Source organism: Pseudophryne corroboree, chromosome 1 (genome assembly GCF_028390025.1).
Source record: "Pseudophryne corroboree isolate aPseCor3 chromosome 1, aPseCor3.hap2, whole genome shotgun sequence".
NCBI lineage: Eukaryota > Metazoa > Chordata > Amphibia > Anura > Myobatrachidae > Pseudophryne > Pseudophryne corroboree.
The window spans coordinates 233,851,064-233,866,621 of NC_086444.1; the positions used below are offsets into that span (position 1 = coordinate 233,851,064).

Here is a 15,558-nt window from a genome sequence, read left to right on the forward strand (position 1 = left end):
ATGCATGCATATAATCAGGCCTTCTGAGCAGTAATCCCTCCCACTTAACAGACTCCACCCCCTCAACAGACCCCCACCCCTAATAGGGCTGCTTCCATAAATTTCCCAGGCTGGTTTTCAATCCCAATCCGCCCCTGTTCTCAGCTGTGTGACTTGTTCAGGGTCTTAAGCTATAGGCCAGTGGATTCCAAACTCAGTTCTTAAAGTACCCTAACAGTCCAGGTTTTAAGAATATCCATGGTTGAGCACAGATGGTTAAAACAAATTGAGTGAGGTACTAATTAAGTCACCAGTGCTCAAGCATGGTTATTTGGATGCCTTGAGAACAGCATTTGGGAATATTTGCTATAGGCCTTACAATGTTATTTACATGCCTGGTCACCCAGTGTAAAAGTTATACTTCACATTGATGAATTTTAATTGTTATTTCAACACAAAGGATCTCCATTACGCCTGTAATTGGGTCCGGTTTACAATCTATAGGTTATAAATTATAACTATAATCTACTGTATCTATACTTTATCTATTACCAAAGGCATTCTTCCAGCACTGGGTTTATGTATGGAACAACTGGGCACTTAGCAACCACCTAAAATTGCCCGATCTTAATTTTAATGTTCTTCTTTACTATCTATCATAAGTAATTCCTCTCTTACTAGACCTTCACTGGCTCCCCTTCCCTTTCAGAATCCATTTCAAGCTTCTCACACTCGCGTACAAAGCCCTCACCCACTCCTCTCCCATCTACATCTCTGACCTTATCTCCCTTTACACTCCCACACGTCCTCTTCGCTCTGCTAATGCACGCCGACTCTCCTGCCTACTGATTACTTCCTCCCACTCCTGCCTCCAAGATTTCCCTACCTCTCCCCCTCAGACTCTCCACCTCTCTACAAAACTTCAAACGGGCTCTCAAGACCCACTTTTTCACCAAACCCAGCCAAATCTCATCCTAAACCTCTGTTCCACGCTCTCTATGTACCCCATCTGTCTCACCCGTCTGTCTGTCTACCCCTCCCCTTTAGAATGTATGCTCTCACGTGCAGGGTCCTCTTCCCTCATGTGCTTATCCTTTTCTTACTCTAATAATATTCAACTGCACCAAATCCATCAGTCTTCTGCCACCTGATACTTATTCCAGTGTCATCTGCTGATGTAGCTATGTTTATTTACCCTGTACTTGTCCTATATTGTCGTCAACTGTAAGTTGCTGTTTTCCTGCTTGATTATTTGTTTATGTACTCTGTAATTGGGCGCTGCGGAACCCTTGTGGCGCCATATAAATAAAGGATAATAATAATAATAATAATAATAATAATACAGCACACTCGTCAGTAGAGATGCTCACACTGGCCATATATTGTTTCTTCAACCATTTTTCCGACAGAGTGCAAGAATTTTTTTATTTTTTTTATTTTTTTTAGAGATAAACAAAAAAGTAACATTCGAGAAAGCTGTGCTAAATTCGAGAAAGTTGAACATGTTTTACTATATTCAAGCTGGTTTCAAGTTTGGTATTTATTTAATTGTGAAAGGTGAATCTCAAACGTGAACAGAGAACCATAAAGGCAATTTCAGACCAGAGTCACTAGTACATATTTGTGGCCATGGAACTGGTTTGAAATTTTAAGCTTCTCTACTCCCTAAAATATGTGCCTGCTACCAGCTGGCTGCTTGCCGAATGTCCCTCTAAATTAGGTATCTAGACAGCCAATACAGCCTGAACGTGACATACTGTGTCCTACAAATACGAGCAGACTGTTCTATGCACTTTCCGCTGTGTATCACCACTCCGTCTATGTCTGAACAGCTAGTGGGTACGCTCTTAGGTTTCTGCCTGGCAGAAATTGTGGTAGGATATGTACAATGTAATCCTCAATTATTTCAGAGTGCAAAAAAACTCAGCATGCGTCAACACTTAATGAGATGATTCTAAGTTTTAGAAGAATAACTGCGTGCATTACGTAGAGAATGTACCACATAGCATGTAAATAATCAGCCCTAGAATACTGAATTACATGTTTTCTTACAGCTGAAATTACAAAGTGGCTACATTTGGAAAGATGGAGACATTCTCTTAACAAACAAGATGGATCATTGTAACCCTGACGATAAGGAGAAATGAGGGCAGTCAGGAGAGATACGGATAGCTAATGTTAAGTTATTGTCAGATATGATGGATCAAAGACTCTGCGTCTTCAAAGACCCATCAGAACAACGTAAAGTGACAACGCAGCTGCACAGGGACTGATGTGAGCTATGCATTGTGCTGGGAAATGACCAACAGACAACATTACTTTTCCTGCTGGCATTTAGAATAAAACACCCGTTCTGACAGACTTTGTGTGACAGACTGATTCACTACAAGTAATAAAGACCTTACACATAAATCTCAGCATAACTCAGTAAGTCTCTTGGTTTTCTTGTCATAACTTCAATTTGCTGGGGTTTGGCAGCAAACCTTCCTTTACACTACCCTGTGTTCTGCTTCCAATTACACAGCGCTAGTTGCTTTACAGTGACTGTTAAAAATACAATTGAAAAACAGTTTTGAATAACCCTTTCCTAGGGAGTTAAATAAAGTGGAACAGATGCCTTGTTAAAAAGCTATAGCCCCGTACAACCGATGTATTCACATACAGTTCTCTCAAAAACAGGATTTGTCCACTGTCTTTAAACAGTAAATCTGCATTTAGTCCCCTCTTGGCCTTGGCAAGAAAGATCTTTTTAGATCAAATATATTCGCATTTCATACCCCAGGGGCAATGAGGCCTCCAAGGTCATGGAAAGTAGGACCGCTATACGGGTGACACAGATAACAAATCATACAGCTCTATTTTTGTCCTGATGTGCAAAGTCTCCCTTTCCCTTAATGCACCGGTGGTTCTAACTTTGGTGGCGGGAGTGTGGCCCTTGACAATGAGGTCACAGTCTGCCAGAGAAACGGAATGACGGAGATGCAATTTAAGTCCTGAGTCACATGGTCAAAGACTCATGCTGGGTACACACCTATACAATCCATGGCCCGATATCGGGTGCTCGAGCAGACTGTATATAGGTCCATTACAGGAGCAATAGCGGATACATAGCTTTAAACACTCCTGCAACGGTCAAGACTGTGAGGTTGCATCTTATGTGTTGTTTAAAATATGTCAGCTCAACATCCCAGTCCCATAGAAGCCCGTACACACTGAGCTATTTCTAGCATAGATGGTACTGGGCTCACCTATGGCCTACATGGGGTCTAGCTGGGAACACAGCATTTACCTGATCATCGCAAAGGTGTGTACCCCAGCTTAAGTTTCCCTGCTTTCGCCCTAGATTCAACTTGCCCTCACCACAGGGCAGGGAAGTACAGTGATTGTAATATAGAACGTGAGTTTGGGCAGGCTAACACCAAGCGCAGAGATAAGTTACCACAGAGAGGTGAGGCAGGAGAGAAATGTGGTGGGGGTGTTACAGTGGTGAGGGAAATGCCACGCCCTCTATATGACATGGCCACACATCGTATCATGCCACCTCCTTCTATTCCCATATAGACAGCGTTGAGAGATGCAGATGTGTCCTCATACATAATGCCCGTATTGGCGCACCAGTCCCATGTGACTGTTAGTGCAGGGCAACTGAGTCTGAATCTGTATAGGAAGTGCTACAATGCTGTGGCCATAGAATTTTTCCAAGCCAAGTTCCGGTGTGCTTTATATACAATTCTCAGTTGCACACAGATATACAATTAACCAGCACAGTCTCCTGGTGCGTCCTAGCCGTATTACACTGTGACTAAGACACATTTCAGTTAAAATGATGCAAAAGACGCCTGGCGTTAGAGTCCCTCAGGATCTGGTGGCTTACTTGTTCCATTCAAATGAGTATAATCTCCCAGTTTGGCCCTCGGATAACACCCCTGATTTATATACATCCAATGGCTGTTCAGTATATACAATTAATAATGTCCCATTTTTCTATAATGTTTCAGCTATCTGTGTTTCATATCCCATTACACTCTGAGTAAGAACCAGCAGTGCTCACCTATACACATTTACTTTCAATGATAGGAACCTGATGAGTAAGATTTTGAGTAGTGCAATAGTACTACAAATAAAAATTTCTACACATCCTAACGCCTACTGTACCTTCATGGCCATAAGCTCTTGCATCAAGACAGCATTCTCTAAATCTAGTCTCTGGCTGTCTCCGCGCGGTTTGACGTCGTAGCTGAGGGGATCAATATGGATGCTCTCCAGTTCCAGCATAGTGAGCTTAACTGCTGCCCGGTCATTCTTCAGCTGCTGAATGTAATCCTTCAGCCTCTGCTCGTCTTCCTTTGTGAAGTCTGTGTCACAGCTACTGGCTGTTGAACTGGTGGTACTGAAAGTCAAGAGAGAAAAACATGATACACTATAAAACAGAGCTTGTTGCTGTAATATTATAAGATGTAACATTAAGACTCACCCTCCCTCAAAAAAACTAAAATAAACAAAAAAAAAAAAAAAAGACCTCTACAGCATAGTAAGTTATGTACATGCTGTACTCCGTCCTTAGTTGGTGCATTTTATGGTCTGAAACAAACTATATTTTTTCTTTACCTACAGAAAATCTGTACTTAGTGGAAACATCAATATAAACTTTGTTCAGTTAATTGTGCAAAACTGCTGAACATTTCAGTGCGTTGCAATGTCAGTGCTGAACACTTATGCTGAATGGACTGGCTATTCAACAGAGATGTCTGGAGCTGTAAACGCACAGCAGTAAAGCACTAGGTAGTGTCAGCATTTTTCATCTGCAGGACACGCTGAACAGAATAATATACTACAGAGAGAAAAACAAAGTCACTGTGGTAAAAAATGTGAAAAAGCAAACAAGTAATCAAATAAAACAAAAAGCTATATACTATTTTTCTTCCATCAGATTTACTTCTACTGAATATTCATGGAAATACAAAACACAATTGTCTTAAAAAAAAAGGTAAAGAAAATTGTTGCTTAATTCTGAAATATTAACCTGTAATAAAATAAAGTTTAAATTGCAAAAGACAATAGCGATACAGTAGTTTCTGTTACTGCTACATGAAGATTGTGGGAAGCTGTCGTGATTAACCCTGTGCACCTGGCATCTACTTCGGTGCACCTGATGGACACTGTGGCCCTGGGTCCCATGCACGTTCCAATGTGGCCGCATCTTTAAGTGCTTAAAGGCCTTATTCAAGTTTGTTAGCAAACCAAAAAAGTGAGCAATTGAGCAAAACCATGTTTCACTGCTGGTGGGGCAGATGTAATACATGCAGAGAGAGTTAGATTTGGGTGGGGTGTGTTCAAACTGAAATCTAAATTTCAGTGTAGAAACTAAGCAGCCAGTATTTGCCCTGCACAGAAACAATATAACCCACCCAAATCTAACGCTCTCTGCACATGTTACATCTTCCCCACTTGCAGTGCAACATGGTTTTGCCCAACTGCTAACTTTTTTGATTTGCTAACAACTTTGAATAACTACAAGCGATTCTGACCCGTGCGCAGGTCTTCCTCTGTGATCTCTGAGCGAGCATTAATGGCTGTCAATTGGGTGTAAGGAAAATGTTCCGTGGGTATCACGGAGATACCCTATGTAATCTATGCAGGGAGACCCATTAAGGAACAATAGATTATATAACAATGTATTATAATAGTATAATCTGAGGTACAGTATTGATGTCATGTCTTCATTGCTACTACACATCCTGCAGGTTGAGTATCCCTTATCCAAAATGCTTGGGACCAGAAGTATTCTGGTTATCGGATTTTTCTGTATTTTGGAATAATTGCATACCATAATGAGATATCATGGTGATGGAACCGAAGTCTAAGCACAGAATGCATTTATGTTTCATATACACCTTATACACTCAGCCTTTAATATAATATTTTTAATAACTGTGTATTAAACAAAGTTTGTGTACATTGAGCCATCAGAACACAAAGGTTTCACTATCTCAGTCTCACTCAAAAAATTTAGTATTTCGGAATATTTGGATATGAGATACTCAACCTGTAGTAGCTCCATATACCATACCACCAGCAGGGCTTTACGGTAACTTGTGCCAGCCACGTCCCCATAGCACTTGATGTCATGCCAAGGGAGTGGGGCCGCCAGCCATCCAGATGAACAATGCTGCCTGGAGAATCCTCAGGATGTTCAGAGTGTCTGTACAGGCTGCGAAGGACACTCCGGGCAGCACTGCAGCAGCCATACTGATGGAACCCTGCTAGCCAAATGCAGGGACTGTTGATAAGTGATGGAGCCGCCCCAGAGCCTTGCAGTCCCCCAGTTACAGCCTTGCATAGCACTGACCCAAGCCTGTGAATGACGCTTATTGTACTATAAATTTAAAATGTGTTTACTATTATAAAGGCGACAACAGAACTTGACCCCATGAGGTATACAGATCATTTGACCCTTAAGACAGCTAAAGGGCAGTACACACATTCTTTAGATGTGTGCTGAGCGATCTATCACAGACCGCTCACCACACATCTCTCCCCCACTCAGCACAGCACGATGTGTGCTGAGCGAGGGGGCGGACGGGTGGGGGAGGGGCGCTCATTTCACCCAGCGGCCAATCTAGCCCCGGCGATAGCAATGCGAGGGGTGACTATCGCTGTGGGGTATACACACGAGAAATCCGTGCTTATAATCTAAGCAATCTAGTCACATTGCTTAGATTTTAAGAGCGGATCTATCCGTGTGTCCCCCCATTTAGATATAGAGACTTTCTTAAGAAAGTTAGATTTATGTGTGAAATACTGTATGTGTCATCCGTGTTATCACAGAGTCAGAGCAACATAACATACAGTTTGCCCTTCCCAATACTTTATTTGCTCCGACAGCCTCGATTCGTTTTTTGGCACAGGACACAATATAATATGTTTAAAGACTACTTTGAACACTAGAAATATAGGATCAATCTGTCAAAGTAGTAGGAGAATTAGGCAACACAAGATTTGATAGAGAACTGCTAAACCTACACTACACTTTTAGGGTGATATTAATACCTTTACTGTTTAGTCTTTCCTCACCCCAGTGCTGAGCCTATTTTGGCACTTTTTGGGCTGGTTACATACCAACATCATTCACTTGTGTACGGAATAGCTGCACACATTATTCCATTTTTTTATTTAGGGAGAACTTTTCAAAATACAATTATTGGGTTATGTCTGCTCACATTGCAATGAATCTACACAAAACGTCCAAATGAGTATTTTCTTACGCTGAAATTGCAAAAGCAAGTGAACTAAAAGCAAATTTGTGTATTTTATTTCCTTTTCTAACCAACACCAAGAAATACTTTGTGGTTCTGGCATCAGTAACACGCCATCCAGGCGCTCTCCCTGCTGTTGCGCCGCCCTGTCCCCCTGCTCCTGACGGCTGCTGTGCCGGTCACACTGTATGACAGGTAACGGCACCGGCAGCATGAAGCCTCCTCCCTCTGGTGAAAGCGTCAGTGACAGTGTTGGGCACTGAAAAGCAGGCGGAACTACACAGATGGAGGGGGCGAGCTATACAGGACCAGCAGACTGCCACAGAGGAGGATTTGCTGCTCCAGATCCTGCCAGCCAGACTGTGATAAGTGAAGGGAGAGTGAGAAAGTCTGTGTGTGTGTATGTATGTGTGCTGGGGGGGGCAAAATGTGAATAAACTGCACTTCTGCGGGCGTTGTGTGTAAGCGGCACTATTACTGGAGGCGTTTTGTGTAAGCGGCGCCACTACTGCAGGCGTTATGTGTAATAAGTGCCACTACTGGGGCGTTATGTATAAGCGTCGCCACTACTGGGGCGTTATGTGTAAGTGGCGTTGTGTGTTAGCGGCACTATTACTGGAGGCGCTTTGTGTAAGCGGCGCCACTACTGGAGGAGTTATGTGTAAGAAGTGCCACTACTGGGACGTTATGTGTAAGTGGAGCCACTACTGGGGCATTATGTGTAAGCGGCGCCACTACTGGGGCATCATGTTTAAGTGGCGCTACTACTGGGGCGTTATGTGTAAGCGGCAATACTACTGGGGGCGTTATGTGTAAGCAGCGCCACTACTGGGGCATTATGTGTAAGCGGCGCCACTACTGGGGCATTATGTGTAAGTAAAGCCACTACTGGGGCATTATGTGTAAGTGGAGCCACTACTGGGGCATTATGTGTAAGCGGCGCCACTACTGGGGCATTATGTGTAAGTGGCGCCACTACTGGGGCATTATGTGTAAGCGGCGCCACTACTGGGGCATTATGTTTAAGCGGAGCCACTACTGGGGCATTATATGTAAGCGGCGCCACTACTGGGGCGTTATGTGTAAGTGGAGCCACTACTGGGGCGTTATGTGTAAGTGGAGCCACTACTGGGGCATTATGTGTAAGCGGCGCCACTTCTGGGGCGTTATGTGTAAGCGGCGCCACTACTGGGGCATCATGTGCAAGTGGCGCTACTACTGGGGCGTTATGTGTAAGCGGCAATACTACTGGGGGCGTTATGTGTAAGCAGCGCCACTACTGGGGCATTATGTGTAAGCGGCAATACTACTGGGGCATTATGTGTAAGTGGCGTCACTACTGGGGCGTTATGTGTAAGCGGCGCCACTACTGGGGCGTTATGTGTAAGCGGCGCCACTACTGGGGCGTTATGTGTAAGCGGCGCCACTACTGGGGCGTATGTGTAAGCGCCGCCACTACTGGAGGCGTTATGTGTAAGCAGCGCCACTACTGGAGGCGTTATGTGTAAGCAACGCTACTACTGAGGATGTTATGTGTAAGCGGCGCCACTACTGGGGCATTATGTGTAAGCGGCGCCACTACTGGGGCATTATGTGTAAGCGGTGCCACTACTGGGGCATTATGTGTAAGCAGCACTACTACTGGGGGTGTTATGTGTAAGCGGCGCCACTACTGGAGGCGTTCTGTGTAAGCGGCGCCACTACTGGGGCGTTATGTGTAAGCGGCACTACTACTGTGGGCATAATGTGTATAAGCAGCACTACTACTTACAGTGTAATGTGAATAAGATTGTGCTACTGTGTGGCATAATTTTTAATAGGGGTACTATTGTGTGGCCATGCCCCTTCCTTGAGAGACCATATCCATTTTCTGATGTGTGCTGTCCCGTTTGTAAAGTATGGAAGGGCGCAAATTAATAGTTTCCAGGGGGGGACCGAACACCCCAGCACTGGCCCTGACCCCATCAGTTCATAATTTCCATAGTGATAGAGTGTCATTGCATGGTGAAAACTCTTTCAAATGAGGGCACCTTTGAGGTTCATGTGGGCAGGAGGGATGTTACTAAATCCCTTCATACATGCTGGGATCCTGAACATTTTCTGTATTGTAGTGGATAATTTTCTGGTGATCACATATGAGCACCATATGTTAACTAATAGAAGACCACATCATTTAAAACAGATCCCCTTCTTGCAAATTAGGTTACCCCTGAGGTTAGTGATGCCAGGATGGAGGAGATACTCCCCCACCTTACTAATGATATCTGAGGTGGAAGGGTTAGACTCTGGTGATCACAATGATCATCAAAGAATGACTTATTTTCTATTTCAAAGGAGTCTGGTGCCATGATATTAGGGAGACAGTGACCTTTCCTGATATCACCAAGCTCTGACCCTCCACCATAACACTGGGGACTTTTTGTTAAGTTTTTGTCCCATCTGAACTCCTGCAGTGTTGAGGAAAAGTGAGGCTCAACCATAGCACTTTTGATGGTAAACAGAGGGGGCTGGGTGCCACTAATTCCATTATCATGTCTCCGTCCCCACTATTTAATGCCACAATTCGCTGCACCACAGACATGATAATGCAATTCACTTCCCCAGTGAATCCATGAGGCTGGTCTATTTTATTGGGCGTGTGGGAGGACTCTCACAAATTTGTGAGTTTCCAAGATTCTGGGGGAGTATGCATGCAAGATATACAGTGCATCCGGAAAGACAGCGCTTCACTTTTTCCACATTTAGTTATGTTACAGCCTTATTCCAAAATGGAATAAATTCATTTTTTACCTCAAAATTCTACACACAATACCCTATAATGACAACATGAAAAAAAAAATGTAAGATTTTTTTCAAATTTATAAAAAACGAAGAAATCACATGTACGTAAGTATTCACAGCCTTTCCTCAATACTTTGTTGATGCACCATTGGCAGCAATTACGGCTTCGAGTCTTTTTGAATATGATGTCACAAGCTTGACACACCTATCTATGGCCAGTTTTGCCCATTCCTCTTTGCAGCAGATCTCAAGCTCCATCAGATTGGAAGGGAAGCTTCAGTGCACAGCCATTTTCAGATCTCTCCAGAGATGTTCAATCGGATTCAAGTCTGGACTTTGGCTGGGCCACGCAAGGACATTCACAGAGTTGTCCTGATGTCACTCCTTTGATATCTTGGCTGTGTGCTTAGGGTCGTTGTCCTGCTGAAAGATGAACCGTTGTCCTCTGAAGCAGGTTTAATCCAGGTAGTCTCCCAGTTTCTGCCGCTGAAAAACATCCCCACAGCATGATGCTGCCACCACCGTGCTTCACTGTAGGGATGGTATTGACCTGGTGATGAGCGGTGCCTGGTTTCCTCCAAACATAATGCCTGGCATTCACGCCAAAGATCTTCAATCTTCGTCTCAACAGACCAAAGAATTTTGTTGCTCATAGTCTGGAAGTCCTTCAGGTGCATTTTGGCAAACTCTAGGCGGGCTGCCATGTGCTATATACTAAGGAGTGGCTTCCGTCTGGCCACTCTACCATACAGGCCTGAGTGGTGGATTGCTGCAGAGATGGTTGCCCTTCTGGAAGGTTCTCCTCTCTCCACAGAGGAATGCTGTAGCTCTGGCAGAGTGACCATCAGGTTCTTGGTCAGCTGCCTGACTAGGGCCCTGCTCCCCCGATCGCTCAGTTTACACGGCCGGTCAGCTCTAGGAAGAGTCCTGGTGGTTACGTGCTTCTTCCATTTACGGATGATGGGGGCCACTGTGCTCATTGGGACCTTTAAAGCAGCAGATATCTTTCAGTACCCTTCCCCAGATTTGTGCCTCGAGACAATCCTGTCTCGGTGGTCTACAGACAATTCCTTTGACTTCATGCTTGGTTTGTGCTCAGACATGCACAGTCAAGTGTGGAACCTTACACAGACAGGTGTGTGCCTTTCCAAATTAGGTCCAATCAACTGAATTTACCACAGGTGGACTTCACAAGGAACATCTCAAGGATGATCAGTGGAAACAGGATGCACCTGAGCGCAATTTTGAGCTTCATGGTAAAAGGATGTGAATATTTATGTACATGTGATTTCTTAAGTTTTTTATTTTTAATAAATTTGCAAAAATCATAAAAAAAAACTTTTTTCACGTCATCATTAAAGGGTATAGGGGGTCATCCAGAGTTGATCGCTCGCCAGCTAGTTTTAGCAGCCGTGCAAATGCTATGCCGCCGCCCACTGGGGAGTGTATTTTAGCTTAGCAGAAGTGCGAATGCATGTGCAGCCGAGCTCTGCAAAAACAGTTTGTGTAGTTTCAGAGTAGCTCTGAACCTACTCAGCGCTTGCGATCACTTCAGCCTATTCGTGTCCGGTTTTGACGTCATACACCCGCCCATGGAATGCTCAGCTACGTCTTGCGTTTTTTCAGACACGGCTGCGTTTTTGCAAACACTCCCTGAAAACGGTCAGTTGACACCCAGTAACGCCCCCTTCCTGTCAATATTCTTGCAGCCGCCAGTGCGAAGGAAAACTTTGCTAGAACCTGAGCACAACCACAAAGAGCTTTGTACACGTATGTCGCGCGTGCGCATTGCGGGGCATACGCTTGCGCAGAAATGCTTTTTTTTTACCTGATCGCTGCGCTGCGAAAATCGTCAGCGAGCGATCAACTCAGAATGACCCCCATTGTGTATAGAATTTTGAGAGAAAAAATTAATTTATTCCATTTTGGAATAAGGCTGTAACACAACAAAGGCCCTCATTCCGAGTCGTTCGCTCGTTCTTTTTTTTCGCATCGCAGTGAAAATCAGCTTAGAGCGCATGCGCAATGTTCGCACTGCGACTGCGCTAAGTAATTCTGCTATGAAAAAAGTATTTTTACTCACGGCTTTTTGTTCGCACCGGCGAACGTAGTGTGATTGACAGGAAATGGGTGTTACTGGGCGGAAACACGGCGTTTTATGGGCGTGTGGCTGAAAACGCTACCGTTTCCGGAAAAAACGCAGGAGTGGCCGGAGAAACGGGGGAGTGTCTGGGCGAACGCTGGGAGTGTTTGTGACGTCAAACCAGGAACGACAAGCACTGAACTGATCGCACAGGCAGAGTAAGTCTGGAGCTACTCTAAAACTGCTAAGTTTTTTTTGTTCGCAATATTGCGTAAACTTCGTTCGCACTTTTAAGATGCTAAGATACACTCCCAGTAGGCGTAGACTAAGCGTGTGTAACTCTGCTAAATTCGCCTTGCGACCGATCAACTCGGAATGAGGGCCAAAATGTGGAAAAAGTGAAGCTGTAAATAATTTCCGGATGCACTGTAGGAGTTTTTCCAGGGCTTCAAACCAACATCAAGGACATTCTGCTACAAAACTCTGGAATATATTTTATTTAACGACGGCCGTGATGCCAGCCATCAGTATGCAGACAGCGGCATCCTGGCCGCCGGCATGCCGGCAGCGGGGCGAGCATTAGAAAGCCCCTTGCGTGCACGGTGGCTTGCTGCGCTCGCCATAGGTTATATTATCCCTCTATGGGTGTCGTGGACACCCACAGAGGGAGAAAAGCCTGTGGCGCCGGTATTCCGGCACCGATATTTCACCGCGTGTCGGGATTCCGGTGTCGACATTGTGACTGCCGGGATCCCGACAGGTGGTTTCGTAATTGCCTCCCAAAACGCCACCTACCTTCAACTATAGTTCAAACAAACTACCTGTTTCGCAACTTTCATAACCATATAGAACTGTTTTCATTACATGTATCCACTTATTTCTAAAGCAATGACATATTGTACAGCACAGGACAATGAGGAATCATGACAAGACACAACTTACATACTGTACAATGACATGAAACAGAAGATAAAAGACGACCCTGCACAAGTGAGCTTACAGAGTAAGGTGTGTATCTACCATTAACCTCCTCATTGCAGGCTGCAATACTTTCCCTTCTAGGCACATACTGTATATACTCTGTTCTCCATCTTTCTAACACAATGATACTTAACCTTCATAGTTTAATGTGCTCCCGGAAACTTTCCAGAGCAGCTTATCACATTCCCTAGCTACGTGGTTATCAGTCATTTCCACCTTGTCTCCACACAATACCCTCAATACTCTTCTAAGTGCTAATTCCCTAATCCATCATATCCTCCAATGCCATCCCTAAATCACTCTTTTTTTCCTCTTCACTTCAATTTTTTTTATTATTTCATTAATAATATTAATATTTAGTCTTCTTCTCTAAAACAATCCTCAGTGTGGGTACTGTACACGTTGGCCAAATCGCAGAATGACACAAAGATAAACACAATTCCATCCTCTATTTTGGAAACTGTTGCATGAACTAATTATTAAAGTGTTAAGCAGAAAATCATCCCCTCCCACAGATGGCCGTTAAGCCCCTTGACACAATGCTGGAACATGTAAGTTCTGCTCAGCTCCGAGCTAGGCCGATGGCTGTCAATCTGTCAGCAAGGAGAGCAGAGAGAAGCATGCAGAGAAAAGATATAATGAAAGCTCTTGTCACAGAAGAGAAGGTAATTGTGTACAGTATGTAACCCCTTCAGTGCTGAACGCGTCACACTTTGGCAACTGGCATGCTGCGCCAGACTCGTACAGCAGAGTGGTTAAACTCCCTGTAGGATAGCAGCTGCTTTGTCTGCTACATATTCACTGCGGCACTACTTACTCATCTCACATACCCAGCCAAAGTGGCAGGCTCGGCTCCAGATCTTAATCTTATAGCTGCGTCTGTCTGCTATTGAGCTCAGCTAAAATATGACATTGGTATAAATTAGCTGGCTTCAATAATCAAATTGGATTTGCCAAGATGAATGGCTGTTTATGGATAGGTTTCTAAAGTGGTGTCCTAATATTATTTCACTTTGGATCCACCTCAGGGAGAAGAATAAGAGACAGATACTGCAGTAGTAACAGCACACACACAGGAAAAGGTTAAAAGCACAATTACCCCACAAACAGCCCTTCCCAAGAGACACAGAGAAAGGATAGAACCAGCACACGGCGCCCTTCTCGCAAAGGCCAAACTTAGCTGGGTTGCAGACTTTAGTACCTAGATTAGAGACTTAGTACATAGCTCCCCCCTGCTATGACCCCCTGGTACCGCTGAGGTAATCTGGAGGCTCTCCAGAGGAGCTGCGCTGTCTAAGTGCATAAAATGGAGTAAGCCCCCTTTTAAGCTGCAATGCCAGTCTGGGTACTGTGTACACTACTGTGTACTAAGTCTGGAGACTCAGTCCGCCCCGTTAAAAGCCGTGCATCTCCGTACACTAATGCCGCCATAATGGCCGGCGACCCGCTAACCGGGATGCTGGCTCAGTACTCACCACTCTTCTGTCTTCTGGATCTGTTAGGTGTGGCGGCATGCTGCAGGAATGTACGCTCGCCGTGGTGGGGCTTGCAAATGGATCCCTCAGGAGCTAGTGTCCTGTCAGTGGGAAACGGGACCATTAACCCTTAGTGGGGTTGGGCCGTTTCCCCCCCTAAATCCCACGAAGCAGGCAGGCTGGTGCCATCCACTCCTGTCTGAAAATAACAAACTTCTGCCTGAGCAGTCTCCAGGTGTGCCGCCATAGAAGCACAGCCAGGCCTGTCAGTGTTTTGCCGCTACTGAGGCCCTGGAACGATCAATACTGGTGGGTTTAGGGGATGCAGAGCCAGTTCTAATTTTGGGCCCGGGCAGTGTTGGGCTCTTCTGGCTTTCTCAGATGTGGCTCAGGCGTTACCTATGGAGGAGCTGCGACATGACATCCTAGGACACGCAACTGCACCATGCATCACCATTATATTTGAATGTGTCTTGGCAATATTTAAATCTTGTTCAGTGTGCCAAAGTTGTAAAAGGTTGCAAATCTCTCTGCTACAGTGTCGTCACCATGTTGTTATAAAAACGACAAAAGATGTGAATTGGTGGAGGGTCTGCTGGAGAAGCCCGGCAGGTTTGCTACCCCTCCCCAGTATGCCTGTGCTGTAGCCAGTGGCGCTATCTTCCCGGTGATCTCTTCGGGAAGATGGCACTGCACATAAAAGGCAAAAACTCTGGCACTGCTCCTGAATGGCTGCTGGTCTGCGAGCTCTGATTGACTCATGAACTGGCGCCTGATGTAAGATACCAACGCCGCCGCCAGAGACCGGACTGAGTAGCAGGAGTGTCGCGCGCTGCGCTCTCCTGCCCTCGCTGCAAGCAAGGTGGTCGGGCCGCAAAAGGACCCCTGCCCGCGGGCCGCAAAGGATGCGGTATGGTGCGCGAGTTTGACACGCCTGCCCTAGAGTATCAGAATTTGTTTCACGGCACCCCTAGACCAAAGAGAAATTCAGGAAAAAATATAA

General features: G+C 45.0%; 1 protein-coding gene and 1 long non-coding RNA gene across 7 annotated transcripts in view; one reads left to right on the forward strand and one right to left on the reverse strand.

Moving 5' to 3' along the window:
• LOC135062539 (uncharacterized) overlaps positions 1 to 2,338 on the forward strand; it is a 72,559-nt gene extending 70,221 nt beyond the window's left edge. For both annotated transcript variants that reach the window (XR_010248892.1, XR_010248898.1), the window contains exon 2: positions 2,034 to 2,338. This is a non-coding gene — a long non-coding RNA (uncharacterized LOC135062539). The remainder of the gene's footprint in view (positions 1 to 2,033) is intronic.
• Positions 1 to 15,558, reverse strand: part of MCC (MCC regulator of WNT signaling pathway) — a 652,269-nt gene that overhangs the window by 54,523 nt on the left and 582,188 nt on the right. For all 5 annotated transcript variants that reach the window (XM_063964137.1, XM_063964138.1, XM_063964139.1 and 2 more), the window contains one exon: positions 4,135 to 4,369. In XM_063964137.1, the coding sequence (XP_063820207.1) occupies positions 4,135 to 4,369 (235 nt within the window). The remainder of the gene's footprint in view (positions 1 to 4,134; positions 4,370 to 15,558) is intronic.